The sequence below is a fragment of the Sparus aurata genome, chromosome 15 (genome assembly GCF_900880675.1).
Source record: "Sparus aurata chromosome 15, fSpaAur1.1, whole genome shotgun sequence".
NCBI lineage: Eukaryota > Metazoa > Chordata > Actinopteri > Spariformes > Sparidae > Sparus > Sparus aurata.
The window spans coordinates 8,698,228-8,717,514 of NC_044201.1; the positions used below are offsets into that span (position 1 = coordinate 8,698,228).

Sequence of the window (19,287 nt, forward strand, 5' to 3'; positions counted from 1 at the left end):
ATTCAAAGAGACAAACACATGTCAGTGTCTATCTCAGCCTTTAAGGGCACATACCTGAGGATTTTCAGTTTGACTTTACGAGGGGCGATCTCACAGGCTTTGACCGCATCCTCCAGGGTCATCCCTAGTGTGCACCTGCCGCAGATGTACAGGATCTTGTCACTGGGTTGGACACTGCCCTCCTCGCTCGCCGGGGAGCCTGGCACCACCTCCAGACAATAGATGCCCTGCCACTTGCTTCCGATGCCTCCTGTAAGCTTTATACCTGAGGAGGAAACACTCATAGAGTAAAAACAATCAAATAATACTGCTGATGTCTTCAATATGTGTGACAATGTAAAGAGTCCCCCACCCAGCTGTCCTGAAGGTGTCTTGTGGAGAACTACATCAGGAAGGCTGTCACAGGAAGGCGGGGCCACCAGGTTGCTAACTGCCCTCCCCAGGGTCATACTCAGTCTTCTCGGAGATGACCTGAGAATGGTCATGGCAACATCATCTGCCACACTGGTCACATCGTGTCCGTTTACCTGGAAACAGATGACAGAGAAGGAAAAACCCTCTTAACAAGATTATGTTTACAAAATTTAAAGGTATGGACATCATGTGTGTGTACATATGTGTGCGTACTGTGATGAGCCGGTCTCCCGCCCTGAGTCGTCCATCTGCCTTGGCTGGGTTGTCCAGTATTTCCTGTATGTAGTAGCAGTTGTCCAGCTTGCTTCGAGTGATCGTGAACCCAAAGCTTCCACTCCTGGACTTGGTCAAAATCACTGTCAGCTCGAACTCTTTAACCGTACCCTGACAGGCGACAAACAGTGATAATTTATCTGTTTAGTTCCTTCGCCTTTAATCACATATTTCTTTTCACCCAATTGCAGAAAGTTTGGTACGCCAATGGTGAAACCTTTCATATACACTCAAAGTGTTCATATATGTAAAATAGTAGCATATACAGCTTTTTATCTAGCATTAAAAATAATTTGGGTGTTTTTGAGCAACATATTGACTGTAGATAACTGTTTTGGCCATCAAAGTAAGGTTTGATTGAGATAAACCGTTTTCATTCTCATTTTCCAAAGTAGGTGTGAATATGTTCTGCCTCTACAGCCTGTTTCCCCTGCTGCATTACAGACCTCCCTTGTGTCCATCTCCTGATATTTCACATCTAGTGGAGCAAATTAAGGGTTCATTTTGACATTTTGAGTTGGTAATTTTTTGGGACGATGCACAAAGAAAGTTTTGCTGAATTTATCTGTTTATTTCATCTAGTGTATCTTTGTTCATTTCTGGTTTCCACACAAATAATCTGTTAACTTTAATTACTGGTTCATTCACCAAACTTCATGGAAGTTTTCTGTGGACAAACAAACAAATGTACTGGAGTAAAAAATCTATGATTCAGATAATGTTAAGTGAGACAACAAAACATCACAAAACTTACCTTTCTTCGACTCTCTTCCTCCTCCTCATCCATCTCATCATCATCATCATCATCCCTGTATTCCCTCTCTCTCCTCTCGTGTTCTTCCCGCATCTGTATGTGGCTCTGGGCCGGAGGTGGCAGCACTGTGGGTGGCAGCATCGGGGCAGGTGGACTGGCACAAGGAGGCACGGAGGACATGACCTGGGCTGTGATGGGGGTCACTGGTGGAGTAGGAGGCTGGGGTGGAGGCACCACAGGCCTGCCATTCTTGGACATCACTTTGTAATGACTTGGAAGGAGCCCCTGCTGGATTGGGTGGTGCTTGGCTTTTGGAGGCTGGGTTGTGAGAGGCTGAACTGGATGGGCCAGGGAGCAAGTGGTCGGGGTGTCAGAGGAGAGGCCGAGGGGCGAGACGGTGCTGGTGGTGGGGATGTGAGGGCCGAGGTTCGGATTCTGAGAGGTGAGAGAGGTATGAGAGCGGAGGGTGGCTGTTGCCGTGTGAGTGGTCTGACTGGAGGGGAGGTTGTGAGGAGGCTCCAGGGTGGAGCTGATGGTCAGATACTCTTCATCTGCCATGATAGTCAGTCCATTACCCATCAGGCAGTAGGTCAGACTTCCATCTGCCTCTTCTCTGACCCCACTGCAGAAAAACAAACAGTACATACTAGATATAGTGACTATAAAATAATATCATATAAAAGTTGTTGTTTTTTTCATTAATGTGTGATGTAACAATATGTTGTAGTTTTCATGTGTGTCTACATCTGATACATTACCTGGCATAGTTTGAGGCAGTCTTCGGATACGCATCCATAAGCATCACAGTTGAGCTTGGAGTCGTCGGCGCCTCCTCTTTCTCGTCCCTCTTCTTCTCCTTTGCTCCTACTTCCCGTTGTTCCCCTGGTTTCCCAGCGGTCGGTTGCAACTCTGGTGGAGCTGGTGGAAAGCCACAGCCAGGTGAGGCAGGTGAGGTAGGTGATGCTGGTGAGGCTGGCGAGACTGGCGACGGCGGTGATGTCGGTGAGGTTGGTGACGGGGGTGAACGTGGAGGAGATGGGGGAGGCAGGTTGGGCCGAACTTCACTGTCCACCCTCTCCTCGGTGGAGAGTGGTGCTGGAGCTGCAGAAGGTTCCGAGCTTTGCTCTGCTGTGCTGATCAGAGCTTCCTCCTGAGCGAGGTCTGCCTGCCTCTGGGCAAGTAGTTTGACATCATATTGAAACTTGAGGAGCGTGCTGTAGTCCTCTCCGAGTCGGAGATCCAGAGAGCGAGAGCGAACCTCACGGAAGTGTGCAGGACTCTACAGAGTAAGAGAGGAAGCAAGACGATCCCTCTTCATGACTGGGTCTATCTCTATGTGTGCCAAGTGTGTGTGTGTATGCTCACCAGTGTGTTGTCATCTGCCTCATAAAGCATTCCAGGACCCGATCGGCAGATGAGCAGATGAACTTCAGATGGAGCTCCACGCAGCAGGAATAAGACCCTCTAAAACAAAAAGAAAAGCACAGTATACGGTATTGTATGTCAAAACAGGATTATCAAATTATCACATTCAGTTCATTTTTTCAACAATCTGGGTTGTATCTAATTGTGATTTATGATTAAAGGCACCTGTCTGAATGCCTTTGTACTCCATGGCAGAACACAAAAGATTAAAAGACACATCAAACTCCATGACAACCAGCTTGCTATTTTTGGTGGTATGAGATTAAAAGATTAGTGGACTGATGACGTGGTTGAGATCTTAAGGAAGAGCAGGGTCACTGGAGCTGCTCATACACTCACCAGCCTCATTCTTGAATATTTAAAAACAGACGAAATCACCTACTGTGCTGACGTAATTACCAATGTTTGGACACCTTTTAGGCTGTAGTCAGCACTTTCTGAACCCTTCTATTCTTTCAAGGTTTTGACCTATTTTTTATGCCAAAAACCAAATACAACCACAAAAAAAATGAAAAACTTATATTAATAAGCTCAGTCTAAGAATGTAGACTCAACTCACCGGTTGTCAATTCCATGGCAAGAATATGAAAGCATTAATAATCCATAACGCTACCTGGTAAGAGAGGTCCTTGACCGGCTCTTTGTTGACCGACAGAATGATGTCTCCCTCTCGCAGGAGCCCACTCTCTAGCGCTGGTTGTCCTGGGAACAGACGTTTGATGCGGACCACGCTGCCACGGTCTGGCCCCGTGCGAATGTGCGAGATGTTGAAGCTGAAGCCGAGGCCGGACAAACTCTTCCTTAGCACCACCTCGTGCGTGTTATCTAGGAAACCCGAGAGATGAAGGGGGATCGTAGCGTATTAATGGGTGTTGTGTAATCCTTAAGCTGTAATGTCGGCTGTGATTTGTTACATTGTGATTAAAAAAATGTTTTGGCGACCCCCTCGACACGCATATGTCTTCCTATGAAAGGAAGAAGAAATGATAAAATCAGAGAAAGCAGCTGATCCTTTTGTGACATTTCTTCGCAGCATTTCCAGTTATGAAAGGAATGAGGGATGAGGAACTGTTCCTTTGACAAAGCTGAAGAGGCAGCTTCAAGGTTTCAGCTCTTGCAGTCCTGGGGGAGACTGAATCTGACAGCAACCACAATGTAGCTGTCAGATGACTCACAGTCACCTCTGGGCCATGTGTGCAAGTGTGTGTGTGTGTGTGTGTGTGTGTGTGCCTTTTCTTTCTTTTTTTTCCTTCTGAGTGTATGTGCCCCTTCGTCTCCCCTCTCACCATCAGTCACAAAGCTGTAGTCCTTGACTCGACCACTCAAGGTCGTTTCCATGGAGACTTCGGTCCTGGGGGGCTGTGTATGGACTGATGGACTGTGGGGCAATTGGGGGCAGGGTGAGTCAGGTCTGGGCTCAAGCATAACTGTGGGCTCCCTTTCCAGCAGCAGGTTCACCACCTATGGGGAACAGATGCACACACACACACACACACACACACACACACACACACACACACACACACACACACACTCTTTATATTTAATAGATGTCAGAGTGTATCTCCTGTTTTTTGATGGCGCGTATTCATAATCAGCTTTGAATGGAGTGAAATTAAAAAGTGTCTCCAGATTACTCCAGGTCTTAAGGGTCCAACAAGGCCTTGCAACAACAACAAAAAAAAGCAATTAAAAACTAATTTGAGGGCTTTCCGATCTCTCATCAGTTTATGGTTCAAGTTTAGGTAAATAAAACTACTGCTGTAAGACTTGGGAAGAAAACAACACAGACTGAGGATAGGAAATAGGACCTGAATCAACTCTAGAAACACTGGTGCTGAACATTTTTTTTGTCATATTTTACTGAGATATTGCAATCCTATCAGCTAAAGAGAAAGTGTGTTCGTGTTTGACGACTGCATGTATGTGTATACCTCCCCGGTCCTCTTCAGACACTCAACAGCTTGATGGTGATTCACGGCCCTCAGGTCGAACCCATCAACCTCCAGCAGTCTGTCACCTGTCGTATACACAAATTCAAACCTCATCATCATTAACAACATCAATGGATAAACGGTTTGTGTGGGTGTGTTAGTGTGTGGGCGTGTGTGTGCGTGTGTGTGTCCGGATGCCTGTGTGTGGCTGATGTGCATGTCAACAGATCTAAAAGTTGTCCCTGTTCAGTGAAGCATGAACTGAGCAGATACTGACAGAGCGCAGTGGCTCCAGGAGCATAACCATATACAGATAACTGACAAAATAGAAGACAATATATTTCTTCACGACAGGGGTGAAGTCCATGACGGTACATATTTCACAACGTCATCATATCCTTTGATGATAATGATGATGCAAACTGTCATTCAAGATAAGAAGTGAATAACAATGACTTTGCTACAGTTTCCTTACTTAATCAGATGTTGACTAAATATCCGGCACCAAATCAAACTTTTAAAGAACCCTTTGTTTTTCTGGCAGCCACCTGATCACGTTATGAAATGACAAATAGACAAATTACCGTTCTGAATGCGTCCGTCCTGCTCTGCAGCGCCTCCAGGCACCAGACTCTTGATGTAGATGCCTCCATATCGCACGTTGGTGTTTATCCCTCCCTTTTGGCAAAAAATAAATAAAATTACAAACAGGGTGATAATTCAGTGTCACAGCCCACAGTTAACCCAGGACACTGACTCAGTGTGTAGGGATTCAAGTTACTGTGCATCTTAGCTGGCTACCTTATGACCTTTCCCAATTCCATCCTGTAAATCGGTTTACCTGAGCTGATCTCACCCAAGGCAGAAATGTCACTAAGTCCTTGGCACAATTAATGTGTTTATGTCAACACTGCAATGAGTCACAGGGCTTTCTACCAAGACATAGTAGTCCTTGAGTCATAGTTGAAAGTGAAGAAAACAATCAAAAGTAATCAAAACTCCTTAAGAGAGGCATATTGTATTAAGTACACTTGGCTAAAATTAAAGCAGCTAATGAAGGTTGTAATGTTTGTGTTGAAGCTGCTGCTGGCTCAACTGTATGGTCATTTTGGAGGATGCGGTAAGACTGCTGTATTAGACTACATTTATTTTAGCTAGGTGTACATAATAAACTGGTTACTGAGTATATAATAAATAACTCACAGCAACACTGATGCCAAGACTACCACTGCTTTTCTTCAGCTCCAATATAAACCTCTCCCCTGCCTTCAAACTTAAGATAGACGGGGACCTGGAACACGCATCCTGAAGGAGAAACAGAACATAAATCATGAACAGATATCGGGTATATTCAGGTCACTTCCAACACAGGTAAACAACTACACCTCAGAGAATATCACATTAACCATTGCACTTAATCCATTTAACCATCAGCACTGGTTTAACCCATTTATCAGCTTTGACCTCATGCTGAGACTGGCTCTAACCTGGGCATCGTGTATCCGAACAACAGGAATGTGGAGCCTCTTGCCCAGTCTTGGGGTCGCCATGCTGGACAGACTGATGGCCTCCTCCAGTTCCTCCATGGCTGGGCGGTACTCACTGCCACTCAGTGTGGTCTGTGAGCCAAAGCCCCTCTCCAATGCCAAACCGAGAGTACTTTGACTCAAGGAACTCTTACTTTCCTTCAGGGACTCTGATAGAAAAATAGCCAGGCGGGATAAAGGACATCAGTACACATAGGTTGTATTGATGGATATTTGCAGGACTGCATGGACTTCTCAGAATGTGCATGCAGAAATAAAAACATTAAGCAGATCTTACGTTTCGGCTGAGAGACAATGAGCTCCACCTCATCGGGGCTGCTCTGTAAGATGGCAGCAGCGTCACTGAACGTCACTCCCTCCAAACTCGTCTTGTTCAGGGAGATGAGGCGCCCACCTGGAAAAAACAACAATTCATTTTAAAATCCAAGTCTCTAGTGATGTTACGCTGCATTCAAATTGTGAGCCAGTGTCTTTTTTTCCAGTTCCCATTGCCTCGTACCAGGTTTGATTCGTCCATCTCTGTCCGCAGGTCCTTCGGGCACAATGGAAGCAATGAAGATCCCAAGGTCAAGTTTACCTGTATTGTCCTCTCCAACAATCACAAAGCCTGAAAGGGGACCAGAGAGGAAGTTAGGACAAAAGCCGTCACTCGGCTCATTAATTTTACATCAAGTTCACAGCTCAGTCCGCCTTAAAGATCCCCTCCCCACACGTATTCAGGCACACAAAAAGTATAATTACCACATTTAAATACCTATAATGGCTCCTAATCCTTTTTCTTCACAGCAAAGTCCATTCTCAGTGTATGTGCACTGAAGGCTTCAAGTTTCCACATCGTACTCCTGTATCCTGAATACTGAACCAGGATTGGCTTCTGAACTATTTGTGATGTCACAAATCATGCTTGTAGGCCCGCCCCTTAAAAACACTATCAGCAATGAATATAAAAACAACCCTCTAGTGTCAAACTCTGCTGCACATATGTCATTCTACACAGCAAAGCTCCAACATTCAATTGTAGGAACAAGAAGATAAAACACATTCTCGACTGGAGGGGGACTTCATTAAACTCACCAAAGCCCAGTTTCGGATCTTTCTTCAGGGACACACAGACAATCTCTCTCTCTGGTGGGGTCCTGGTCGGTGTATCGACTGCAAAGCACATGATGCACATTTACATGTTTCCTAGCAAAGTTTTAACTCACATAAACAGAAAAACACATTAACATGTGTTTCAGACACATTGGTATGTTATGGAAAAGTCCCAGGTAATTTTCTTATTAGAGGTGGAAACACAAAACTTGATGTGGAAACCCTCAAGACATGACCACACAGCCAGTTCTCTAGCAAACTAATGTGCGTATATTTAGTTGTCAGAAAACACATTTGAAAACTTTTTTTAAAAACACAGCTTGTTGTGAGTCCCTTATGACCCACACTAAAAAGGGATGTCATACTTCAAAATAAAGCTTATTAAAGATGCTTAATTTTTCCTTTCATTTGTCATGCCCCTCTATGTGTTCACAAATAAAAGACATATTCACCTCGTATGGAAGAAGAGGTATCAGAGTCCTGCTTCTGTAGCGAGACACTGGACATCATCCTAGGAATTGTCTCTGGAGTGCTGCAACACATAGTGCACGGTTGCATTATGTTTCTATGTCCTTATTGTTCACATTGGTTCCTATCATCATCATCATCAGCAAGGGTTACCTCCAACACGGTCGCTCCTTCATGTCCCTGAAATCTCCTGTTTCAGGGAGCTCCTTGTTCATCTCTCTGCTCATCTCCCTCCTCATCTCCCTCTGCTGACGGAGGCGCTCCTCCAGCTTGGCGGTTAGATCATCGCAGGACTTGGAGAGGGAGTCTGGTTGACCAGGTGCCAAACCAACATGGTTCAACATGCCCTCTGAGCAGGACATTCGCTTCATGTTCAGGTTACGACCCCGGTAGACGGCCATGTTCTCATCTTTTCAAACAAGGTAGAATCAGGCGTTATTTACTCTTTGTTATTCTTTGATATGTAGCAGTTTCAGACATGAAATATTTGCTTGATTGTTTGCTTTTCTCTGGTGGGCTTTAGTGGTTTTGTTGTATGCCTGATGTTTTAAAAGCTTGTTTTCTTTTTTTTGTCTTTTAACATGTCCGAATAAACATTATTCATTCATTCCAGTATGGTCAAAATGAAAAACTATATACATTCTATACAATCACTAAAATGTTCCCACCTGGTATCATGGTGTGGTTGAGTTGTCGTGACGTCATCTCGCTGTGAAATTTGTGCTGTGCGGAGCAGAGGTTGAGGAGGTACTGTGCTATTTTTGAACTCTCTGTTACAAAACTGTGCTTTTTCCCACTGGGCCCGCCGCACTCTATGATCAGTTTGCGCCGCTGAAGGACAGACACAACAGACTGTTATACGTAAAGTAAAATAAAATGCAAAAATAAGATAAGATTGTTTTTTTACCCCAGTGGATATGGAGTCGGTTTCCCTCCAGAGGAAGCGCCGGGTGACAGTCCGGAGGTGGTTCTTCATCTCGTAGACGATGATTCCTTTGGCACAGACTCCCAAAACCAACTCTCCCACCACCGGCCTTTTCTCTCTGCCCACACGGTGGAACATAACTCCATACTCTGGTAACTGCTGAGCAATCTGATGGGTACATATTTCACACATATATGCATTACATATTGAATTGTAGATTTATTTTCATTTAAACTACAGGAAATTGAACAGATGATGTATTATCTAGTTAAAAGCAGCAACAGTGCACACAGCCTGATCACTTTAGCTTATTGCAAGGTGAAAAAAACAAACAACAATGGGAAAACTGGATAATTGGTAGTCTGGACACCTTCAAATACTCTGTTTCTGCCTCTTCAGGGAGCATCTGGGCATGACTCGCATGTAGTCTTGGCAGCTCTTCCTTGACAGTGGGCAGGGCCAGCTTCTCTAGCATCCTCTTGGACACATAATGCTCTGGCTGGTAATAATTCTTACCATACAACTAAAGAGAAACACAAAACAACAAAATGTGACACACTCTGAAAGATAATGATGGTATTAAAAGACACAGGGTGACATAAGGTTTGTCCTCAGTACCTCTGGCATGTAATCCCCAAACTCAGCCTGCAGTGCGAGAGCAACCAGAAACAGGCCTGTCTCCTCATTACAGTAAAGCCTGTCCTCCAAGATATCCTTACGCAGCTGTAAATAGTACTGGTGACGAGTCAGTCTGTGCCTAACAAACAGGAAAAGATGATTAAATAAAGGCAACATTATATTTAACTAGGCGTTTCTGAAAATAAATGTATTAAAGTAAACACCACCACTATACTCACAAAATGAAGGAGATGTCATCAACAAAATATTTGACTCGAAGAAACGTCAAAAAAGACAAAATCTGCCCTTTTTTCCAACCATCAGGCGCAACTTTGGAGATTTTAGTTTCGTTTTCCAAAAAGAAATATTCATCATCTGCAGAATGACAGAGAGAAGCCTCTTTAACCTCAAGACCTCGGAAGTGATTGAAGCAATAAACATACATGAAATCAACTTCAGTTAACAGAATGGTAACCCTTTCCATGAAGTCTCTCTCTTTCTATGAACACATTACAGCACATAATGAACTTATAATGTGTTGTTACATGCCTATAGCCCTGTATAATCACAGTTATAAGCACTCATGAATATTCATACTGCTTTATAACAATCATCATATCTCACTGTCTTACTGTAACACATCAAAACATACTCATAATGTGTTATAGTTTGCCTACATTTATAAGCAATCATAAGTATTCATAATGCTTTATGACAACAATCATCACACATTATAAAGCATTTTATGATGACTTATAAGGTCAAGTATTAACTTTTCATGGTTGCTGGTCACTCACATCTTCTTGCCAGGATAATGGTGAAAAATCAATACATTAAACAAAACACATTATTCTTATGTGTATAATGCATTATAGACATTGGTGTGACAATGATTCATGATTATTGTGATAAAGAAATACAAACATTCAATAGTGGATTATATCTATGGCTATACAGTGTAGGGACATTATAACTCATAATGATGTGTTCATAATGCGTATATTGGCCATGGTTTGAATTACACAGAATTACGCACTAATTAAGACTCAAAACCCCCAAAAGAGATAAAAGCAAAATTCTTTCTGAATTTGATTGTGTAATCATTTTACAGATGAATATGAATTTCTATTCGACTATTTTCACAGTAAGAAAACAGCTGACACTTTTTTATTACTGGGTGGTCTATGCCTTAATGTTAGTCAGGAACAGGTCTAAATGCTCTATGGTAGTTACACATGTGCCTACCCCTTGGTATGTTGACAGTGTCCTGATAGTGATAGTATCTGTTTCTGGTACAGCATTGTTCAGTTCACTAAAGTATGCACCTAGGCTGTACTTGGTTCTCTTCCCACTCCGAAGAAACACTTGATCCCCTCCGTCACTGTATAATTTCGCACTCTGACATGGGCTTCATAGAAAGTGTTAGCATAATTATGTTTTATGTCAACATTATCTCCTTAAGTTAAATTGCATGCCCACATATATAGATATTTTTAAATTCATTTTCTATTGAATATTTGAAATGCAATACAATCAAGACAAATAAGGTTCACATAATCTGTCCTCTTACCATCTAGGAAGGCAAGACCAAAGTAAAAGTGCTCCACCAGGTTTGCGTGAGCCACCACCATGTCAAACACATCTCTTGCTTTGGACTTAATGTCACAGCGAACCACCACGTACTGTCCGTTAGGCAGCACGACAGTCACTTCTCTCTGAGACGCACAAGAGCGTCCCTTTCTGGACTGTTGTGGACATGCACAAACACACAGGCACACATCGACATAAAGACACGCTAACATACAAGTACATAAATATACAAATACACTGCATGCAATTATGCAAACACACATTTAGGATGCAAGAAGGGACGAGTTTAAATAATGTGAAAGAACAAAAAGTACAGTGAAATTGAGGAAAAGAGAAATCATTCATTTACCACAATAGATCCTGGAAGCTCGAGAACAATGTGTTGTTCATCTGGCATTCTGATGAACTCGGGACCCAAAGACTGACAAAACAAACATTTACAATATGAGCCGCAACCCATCCGACAGGCTTTTGTACTTCTGTAACTGCTCCACTGTCTGCTCCTGGAATTAAACTTGACCCTCATCTGTACTAAATACACCACAGCTGTCACTGTCATTCTCATTAAACTAAATACTGCAACCCAGAAAAGCTGCTTTAACAACGAATCAGTAATATACACTGTGAGCTTACTTTCTACAAAAGCATCTCCCTCGCATTTCTGTCACAGTGGAGAAAGGAAAAAGCCTTACCCTAGCTTTCCTCTGGCTCAGGCTGAGGGAGGACTCGCTGAAGGTAATGGAAGGACTGTGAGATCTGCCTGATGTCTTGGGAGAGATGTCGTGTTGGGGGCTCCGACCAAGCCAGCTGCAGTTGCTGTCCCTGTGACGAACCCCACGAGGGAGTCTGAGGGGAGAAAGGATGGATTGTGTAATAGTTGTGCGGACAAAGTTAGAAAAGTCAAACTCTGGGACAATGTCACGTCCCTCTCAAAGTCACAACAGACAATGAGGGAGCACAAAGGGATTATGTTGACATGCACCCACAGAATCCTCTTCTAACTACGGTATTGGTAGTGAAAGTGTAATTACGTATGCATAGAGCACAAACCTGTCTAAAGACGACTGGTACAACGGTGTGGGAGAACTCCTTGGTCTGTGTCTCCAAGGCCTCTGGGGTAAACTCCCTAGAAAACAGGCATAGAATGTGCAAAACAAGCATTTTACTGCTGGAACACACATTAAAGAGAAGTTAGTGATGACACTTTTGCATCAAGACAAGCAGGCAAGTGTTCCTCATTTCTACTTTCCTTGTCATCCTTTCAGTTTCGCATACATACCTGACTTTGAGTCAGAGTCTGTCGAGTATCTCCTCCCTTCAGCACTCCCGTCGCTGAAGTCTGAAAAGGGCCCTCTCTTCCCTGTCAAACAGGTAAGACATGAGAGATGACAGATGAAAAATGTCCGTCTCTGCACTCCCTGGAGACACTGAGATGTTTGGGTGTACCTGAGGCAGTCAGAGGGTTTAAACTGGAGCGTCGGCACTTAGCATCTGATTATTGGCTCTCGCAGGAAACTTAATCCCGGGCTTGCTTTAGGTTAAGATTTTAATCCTGTCGTCAAGCACGCTGCCCTAAGTCAAAAGTACAATGGCTGCAACTACTTTCTTTAAACATGTGGGTTCAAAGGTTTAGATTTATTTATGATGAATGGATTCTCACATGCAATACACATATTTCAGGTGTAATTTCATTTTGAATTCCGGAGTCAGAAATTGGGCTCCAGGAAATATTATTTACATATTTAGAAAACAGTCATTCTGAGTTCCATTACATAACTTTTTTGTGTAAACTCTTAACCGCACAGCCATTAACTTAATTTGATGTTATTTGCCAAAATCTTAGTCAGAGTTCTGAAGCACAAATGAAGGTTCCAGAAAATTCCCAGTGTTAAGACTGGAGCTCTCAGGAAGGCAAACTCAGTATCCTCTTTTAAATCCCTTCTTAAGACTCATTTTTACCTTATGGCTTTTTCTTAATTGATGGTAATCTAATATCTATTTAAATCATTGTATTATTTTATCTATTTATTATATCTTATGTTTGGATTTTAACTCATTATATTAATTGTTTTATTGTAAAGCACTTTGTAACTTGTTTTTGAAAGGTGCTATAAAAATAAAGTTATCGTTATTATTATTATTATTATTATTATTATTATCATTATTATTGTTATTATTATGTTCAACATCAACTATTTCTGCTCTGCATTCTTTTATGTATTCTCCTCTTGTATTTAGATAGTTAGATAACCATTTTTAAACATGGGAAACCTACTGAGAGAAATCTAAAAAGGTTGTATAACAAAAGGTAGAAAGCATAAAATACAACACAAACACATGACAGATGACTTCAATAAAAGTAACACGAAGATGTAAAAAGGTTGTATAACAAAAGGTAGAAAGCATAAAATACAACACAAACACATGACAGATGACTTCAATAAAAGTAACACGAAGATGTAAAAAGGTTGTATAACAAAAGGTAGAAAGCATAAAAATACAACACAAACACATGACAGATGACTTCAATAAAAGTAACACGAAGATGTAGACAGTAAAAGTAAATATAAAAGTAAATTATTCTGGGACAAAGCAGAGAAATTAAGAAAAACTGGATCATTTGTTATATAGAACATTGTAAAACTGTAGCTTGAACTGATCCAAGATTAAACATTTGTCTAACCTAAGGGAGTCCTCCTGAAGCTTATTCCACCTATAGTAGGTAGCATGAGGAATAGTCAGATCTCAGCATGTGCACGTAAAAAAAATAAAATAAATACGTTTCTCAGTTTATACCTAATTCTCAGTCTTCAGAGTGATGATCAGTAAAATGGTATATGTTCAGTGCACTCAAGTTTCTCAGGGCTAACATGTCTGCTCACCATGAAGTCTCTCTCTGATCATTTGGCTCCTGCCACTCAAAGGAACGTTACTGTCTGGCAAAGAGCCATGGTCCATCTGTACGGAAAGAAATCACTAACATTTAAAATCACTTTAATATTTTGCAGTAGTGTAAGTTTGTACTTTGCCTTTAAATCCTGACACACACACACACAACTGCCTGCAGAGAAGCTGAAATGCTTACAGACAGGAACATACTGTAGGTGGATATCTAGACTCACTGATTCATGAAAAACCTCCTCCACCAGCTGTCTGATGACTTTGGTGGGCGACGGCAGGATGGAGGCTTTGTGCTGAGATTCGCAGGCTTCCAGGATGGAGTTGAGATTCACCCGGCGGTGGGCCAGGTCCTCGCACATGCTGAGGAGGAGGCTGTTGAGATGGTCACTCAACTGGACTGGCTGAGAAGGAACGAAATCAGAAAAATCATTATAGTAGCTGATGTGTTGGAGCGTGATGGTACTGAGGCGAATACTGCGGTTTCATATAAAGGCTCTCACCTGATTTTGAGGTAGGTGAAAATCAACTGACCAGTAGAGAGTCATACCCAGTGAATACACCAGCATCTGCGCAACAACATAAAATGGTTAATGACAAGAAATATTAGATTAGAAATATCAATGAGACATTACCAACCAACTCCATAATAAAACCAGCTTTACCTTTACATACATGTATTACTTGTTATTGTGCTTAATGATACAATGATTCCTTTTCAGAAATAACTTTTATTCAACAGTTGCACCATAACTTAAACCCTAAGCTGACACCCATCAGTCCTTATCATTACTGTTTGATACAAACAGAACTGATGCGACCAAAACACATCTTGTAGTAAAGCAGGAGAATATAGAGTTAATAACATCTAAAAAAGGAAATGTATATGATAAACCCAATAAACAAACTAGTCTGTTAACTTCTCCCTTTAAAGACTTTCAGCAAAAATATTAACAATTGATAATTTAAGCATAGTTTAACAAATGTTGTTTATGTCTGATTATTTCCAGAATGGACTTTAACTGGCCTCCTACTTTCCTTCTCTCAGAGGAAAGTGCATATTTCAGCAAAGCATGTAAAACTACCTAAAATGCTGAAACTGTAGTTGTGTGAAATTGAAACTGAACATAATTACACTCTATTGGTCATGTTTTCACTTGACTTTTTTCAATTACAGTGTTACTTTCGCAGTAGTGCATGCTTTACCTACAAACAACCTTTTAAATAGTAGATTTATTGGTTTAATTTGTAATATCTATGTTTGTTGTGACACGTGGCTAATTAATTTGACTCATTTTATTACACTTACTCATTTTGATTCTATCTTATTTCTCATGGTTGTATTCTGCTACGGTTCAACTGTAAAATGCCCATAAAATGCTGAAAATGATTATCATTAATTGGATGAATTGCGTCATGGTTACAAAAATATCAGACATGTTGTCATGATGGAAAACATGACTGTTCAGCTATAACTAAAAGTTCATATTTTTAAAAGGAGACTGACAACATTTATTGACTATCTTGGTTAGGGTTAACTTTTTATTTGGATTGATGTTTATTCTAATATTGTTTTATGCCATGTCTTCTTGCGTGTAGTCTTTGCAGGTATACATTTAAGTAACTATGTGTTCTCTACCCCTGTATGGTTATTATTTCATCTATATGATAAGTGAAAAACAAACAACAAAATGTGAATTTCTTTCATGATACTAATAGCCTGTTAATGTGTGCATCTGCAGTGAAAAAATATATAATTCCACTATCAGTTAAATAAAGGGCTACAATGTTTGGATTTCTATACATAGTGAATTCTGTATCGTTTAAGGACACAGAACATATAGCTTTAACGTGCAGCTTTAAAAGGCAAATTGCTCATCTGTCTACGGGTTAATAGGACGTATTGTGATTATGATTATTAGGAATTTATCCAGGCAGATTACTGAAAGGTGTGCAAAGAGCACATATAACTGATAACATTCCTGTCCATACAAACTAATATTAATAAATCAGAGCTTTGAGGCGCAGGATACAGAGAAGAGGTGTTTTTGCTGAGCCACTAGATGGCGTGCTTACACCTCAGTCGTCCTTCAACTCCTGACATCCTGAGATTTTACACTCCAGGAAAAAAAAAAGACACAACAGGATATGAGTTTAAACACAGGGAACTGATACTCTTTGTTGTTTGACAGGTCTGCCATCAGCTCTCCCCTGAGCTGTCAGGCCAGGTGTAAGGGTGTATGCACTGACCCTCTCTATGGCAGGTTTGGTTGAGCTGGCACGGCCCTGCAGCATCTCCGGAGCAGTGAAGGTGGATACCTCATCTGATAGGCCACAGTTCTTAAATGCTAAGGTACCAGTGGCTGACAGCAGCAAGGAGGTGGGGCTTATAATGTTACACATATTGTTGTGACCTGTAAAACATGGGGAAGTCGATTATATATGATGATTATGCTGGCACAATTCAGCAGCAATGTTACAGAAATATAGCAAGACGGATTCAAATGTCGATGCTACGTTGACAATGCATTTATATGACACGTCATAGCTTTAAGTGTGTGGGTGTGTGTGAGCAGTGCAAGGCGAGGGAGTTATCTGAAATGGTTTACCCTTATAGGAGACATCCACTAAAGACTCTGCAGTGCCCAGCAGCAGGGACCAGACCTCCTCCTCCAGCAGAGGTCCCCCTCGAGCCTCCAGCACCTCAGCCAATGTTACAAATGTGCTGCTCATCCTGCACACATTCCAAGCACGCACCTGAGGATGTAACGCACAGATGCATACAACAGACACACACACACACACACACACACGTACATCACTTATTAGCGCCTTTGTTCAACATCATGTTCTCAGGGGAGGTGTTCATTTTTCTGCCTTTTGCTGAAGTTCAATGAATGAATGTCATCTTTTACCACTCAGGAAAAACAACTGAAGCCCCACGTTGAGCTGCTACTCTTTGCCAGGTGTCAAGCTTATTATCCTCTCATCACATCCACTACACACAGCCGCCTCATCTTTACGTCTCTCTAGGGCTTCATTACTGCTGTCGACACAGCCTGTCAACAACGTTCGGTCTTCTCGGACAGCTATGAGAGATAGTTCTGAGAAAAAGACAGTTCTGTGCACTGGACTGTGATTAGATTATCTTACTCCATTAGTCTCACAGCCTCTCGCGCCTATGGCCCCTCCCTCCTTTTCGTAATAGGCTTTCTTTCTGAGCAAAGGGCAGTTCTGAGGAAGCTATGCTTCCGGCACCGAAGTAACTGTGTCATGATCCCATGTTAGTTTTGTCACATACCGTAAAGGTGTTATCACAGCTATATACAGTTTGAGGATGTGGAGGAGAAAAAGGAAACATGACATGAGATCTCAACTTACTTGAATACACTTATATTTTGCTGTTCATCAGTTATATAACATTTGATTATGACTATGCAATAAAGCTATTTCTGTCTTTTCTTTTCAGTCAGATTTAATTCACAATAAAACATGTTAGATGAGGTAGACGCACACATCAAAACTGAACCGATCCCACTGTAAAATGTCTGTCTCTTTCGGATCAATGCATTCTATGAGAGTCTATATCCTGTATTTTCTAAAAGACTGCATTATTTCATGAACTGCAACTCAAGACCTGATATTGCCGTCACTTTAGAAGACTACTGTTATGGACATTTCCATAAGTGGCTGTCACAAACGGCATCAATAACTGCGACACACTGGCGTGGGAAAAGTCTGAGAGACCTTTAACTGAAATTCCAACCTCAGACGGATACATTTCCATGACATGAGACTAAAACTGTGAGTGTAACATGTTTCAAAACTTTCTCAAACAACAGTGGAGACAATCAGTTTTTCCTGACTCATGCTTAAGGCTGTGAAACCCAACCATCATGTTTTTGTTACTTACTGTGACTGTTCTGTTCCTCTAAATGTTCCCGAGCAGTAATACAACCCTCGGAATGAAGCAACACGCCGCCACTCGTACACACCAACCCAATTACTTTAGGCCTGATTAGACCCTACACTTAAACTGAACTTATCCTCAGATTATGACACCCAGATCTGCGAGGAAAGTCATATGAAGATTATGTGCGTGGCAAAGCAAAACAAAAGAACCACAAGGGTTTCGCAGGCTGTCTAAGTCAGAGATCACACATTACAATGATAGGAAATCTAAAATAATCTTATATCTATGGTTTTAAAGTAGGGATACTGCCAGGTTTTCCCCATTCTCTGTTGTGCAGAACTTTGGCAGCTGGTCTCCGTCACAGTGGTCTGTCTAGAGGTGTAAGGGCCACTGGAGCGTTGCTTTGAGGCACCAGAAACCTGGTTATATCGACACCACACGGTCAAAACTGCATTAACTTTGTTGTGAATGTAACAACATGGCTTGACGAGGGATGGCTGATTATCAAGGCCAGTATTCAGCATTTTTCAGATTATCGGTATCAGTTTTTGATTAAAATGTTTTACTTTGGCTCTGATGTACTTAAGTACAGTACTTGAGCAACAGTTTCATTCCATCACTGGTTATCTTACATTTTGACCATGGCACTGACCTTTATGTTTGAGATGTGTTTATTGAAAGGATCAAGTCGGCTCTCTCCGGATTTCTCTCACCACCAACGTCAAACTTTCTTTTACAGCATCTGCATTCCTCAGATCCCAACCTTCACAACTTCATAACAAATGGATTTTTTTTACAAGAGCACAACGAAACAAATTTCAAAGATCTCTCATGCAACAAGAACTCACTCTTTTCATTACCTCCGGATGCTAAAATCCTCTTCATCCTCTCATTTGGACCAAAATGCAGAACCTGCCGTGATTGGGATGAAGCAGTCAACAATTCGCCTTATTATCCAGTTACAGACAAAACTACCTTACTGATCCATTTAGCAGACAGCCACATGATGTGGACACGGACAGAGGAGAGGCTGCTCTGTTTTCTGGGGAATTTGGGGCAACATGCCTCCTCAGGATCTAGGTCTCTCACAGCCTCCTTTCTCTCTATACAGCACGGTGACAATACATTCTGATTCATCCACCATGAAAACATGATAGGAAGGACATGATCAGAGTCTGATTAGCCTCAGCATTAGCAGCATCTGACAACAACACATTCCACCAAGAGGATTGTTGTCGACACAGGCCCGGGATTGAAGGCTTTACTATGCATTGTATAACCCTTAAAGGCAAATCTCAGCACAGGCTCGCGGATGTGGTGGGCTGAAGTGAAATCACACATGGAATCTGTGAATAATTAACACAATCACCCACTTCCACTCAGCAGACTGACAATCAGAGCACTGTAGGAAGAAGGGAAAATGATGGGAACATTAC

The 19,287-nt window shown here is 41.8% G+C and overlaps 1 protein-coding gene across 7 annotated transcripts in view; it reads right to left on the reverse strand.

Annotated features, from left to right (window-relative positions):
* The window catches only part of ptpn20 (protein tyrosine phosphatase non-receptor type 20), a 28,257-nt gene that overhangs the window by 8,838 nt on the left and 132 nt on the right, over window positions 1-19,287 (reverse strand). For 4 of the 7 annotated variants that reach the window (XM_030442767.1, XM_030442761.1, XM_030442769.1 and 1 more), the window contains exons 2-33: window positions 16,548-16,695; window positions 16,189-16,352; window positions 14,442-14,507; window positions 14,163-14,342; window positions 13,923-13,998; window positions 12,320-12,400; window positions 12,091-12,166; window positions 11,733-11,886; window positions 11,390-11,461; window positions 11,021-11,195; window positions 9,690-9,825; window positions 9,451-9,589; window positions 9,203-9,355; window positions 8,815-9,000; window positions 8,576-8,738; window positions 8,061-8,316; window positions 7,892-7,971; window positions 7,422-7,499; window positions 6,847-6,954; window positions 6,625-6,741; window positions 6,288-6,496; window positions 6,004-6,105; window positions 5,385-5,478; window positions 4,801-4,886; window positions 4,153-4,327; window positions 3,480-3,691; window positions 2,807-2,905; window positions 2,200-2,720; window positions 1,442-2,063; window positions 628-798; window positions 353-527; window positions 55-265 (exon numbers count right to left, since the gene is read on the reverse strand). In XM_030442767.1, coding sequence (XP_030298627.1) covers window positions 55-265; window positions 353-527; window positions 628-798; window positions 1,442-2,063; window positions 2,200-2,720; window positions 2,807-2,905; window positions 3,480-3,691; window positions 4,153-4,327; window positions 4,801-4,886; window positions 5,385-5,478; window positions 6,004-6,105; window positions 6,288-6,496; window positions 6,625-6,741; window positions 6,847-6,954; window positions 7,422-7,499; window positions 7,892-7,971; window positions 8,061-8,316; window positions 8,576-8,738; window positions 8,815-9,000; window positions 9,203-9,355; window positions 9,451-9,589; window positions 9,690-9,825; window positions 11,021-11,195; window positions 11,390-11,461; window positions 11,733-11,886; window positions 12,091-12,166; window positions 12,320-12,400; window positions 13,923-13,998; window positions 14,163-14,342; window positions 14,442-14,507; window positions 16,189-16,352; window positions 16,548-16,671 — 5,261 coding nt within the window. In that variant the 5' untranslated portion in view covers window positions 16,672-16,695. Of the gene's footprint in view, window positions 1-54; window positions 266-352; window positions 528-627; window positions 799-1,441; window positions 2,064-2,199; window positions 2,721-2,806; window positions 2,906-3,479; window positions 3,692-4,152; window positions 4,328-4,800; window positions 4,887-5,384; window positions 5,479-6,003; window positions 6,106-6,287; window positions 6,497-6,624; window positions 6,742-6,846; window positions 6,955-7,421; window positions 7,500-7,891; window positions 7,972-8,060; window positions 8,317-8,575; window positions 8,739-8,814; window positions 9,001-9,202; window positions 9,356-9,450; window positions 9,590-9,689; window positions 9,826-11,020; window positions 11,196-11,389; window positions 11,462-11,732; window positions 11,887-12,090; window positions 12,167-12,319; window positions 12,401-13,922; window positions 13,999-14,162; window positions 14,343-14,441; window positions 14,508-16,188; window positions 16,353-16,547; window positions 16,696-17,851; window positions 17,873-18,503; window positions 18,623-18,699; window positions 18,764-19,287 lie in introns of those variants that run through there. The other 3 variants (XM_030442762.1, XM_030442765.1, XM_030442766.1) reach the window with 3 other exon arrangements.